We start from the raw sequence: 738 nt of genomic DNA on the forward strand, positions 1-738 counted from the left end.
CCCTGACCGGAATCGAACCCGGGACCCTTGAGTCCGCAGGCCGACGCTCCATCCACTGAGCCAAACCGGTCAGGGCTAAAATATTTATTTTTTTAAAAATTTTAGAACTTAAAAGGCATTTGGAAAATATTGGCTACCTTTGCACTTCTAAGAATTATTTTGGTGTAATTTAAATGTATGTAAGTCCCACTTAGTGAATGGTTTTATAAGAGAATTGTTACAGTGGGTTGGATATAATGAAATTTCACATTTTATATATGTCAAATTCATTTAAAATTCTAAGCATGACTTAAGTTTTGATTTTCAGTTGTTTATATTCTAATTCTGTGTTTCCTTATTTTAAGGCTGACATAGAGCTATTCGTGAACAGGCTTGACTCGGTGGAATCTGTTCTTCCTTATGAATATACGGCGTAAGTTTTCAGCTTAGTTTTTATATAAAATTTTATGTGACCCATCAGAATTTTGTGCATTTAGAATTTTATTATCTCTACAGATATAGGAAACACATCCTATCTAATAAAAGAGAAACATGGTAATTAGCCGTACCTCTGCTACTCTTCCCATTGGCTAATCAGGGTGATATGCAAATTAACTGCCAGCCAAGATGGCGGCCGGCAGCCAGGCAGCTTGAAGCGAACAGGAGGCTTGCTTGCTTCAGTGACGGAGGAAGCCAATGTTCCCCGCCTGCTGCTGCCGGCCTCTGAGCTTGCAGTTTGAAACATTGTTACAAATATAG

At 38.6% G+C, this 738-nt stretch overlaps 1 protein-coding gene across 1 annotated transcript in view; it reads left to right on the forward strand.

The window, feature by feature from the left end:
* Positions 1-738, forward strand: part of TM9SF2 (transmembrane 9 superfamily member 2) — a 70,431-nt gene that overhangs the window by 12,511 nt on the left and 57,182 nt on the right. The window contains exon 3 of the mRNA XM_014531212.1: positions 345-412. Within this exon, the coding sequence (XP_014386698.1) occupies positions 345-412 (68 nt within the window). The remainder of the gene's footprint in view (positions 1-344; positions 413-738) is intronic.

The sequence above is a fragment of the Myotis brandtii genome, unplaced genomic scaffold, assembly GCF_000412655.1.
Source record: "Myotis brandtii unplaced genomic scaffold, ASM41265v1 scaffold796, whole genome shotgun sequence".
In the NCBI taxonomy this organism is placed as follows: domain Eukaryota; kingdom Metazoa; phylum Chordata; class Mammalia; order Chiroptera; family Vespertilionidae; genus Myotis; species Myotis brandtii.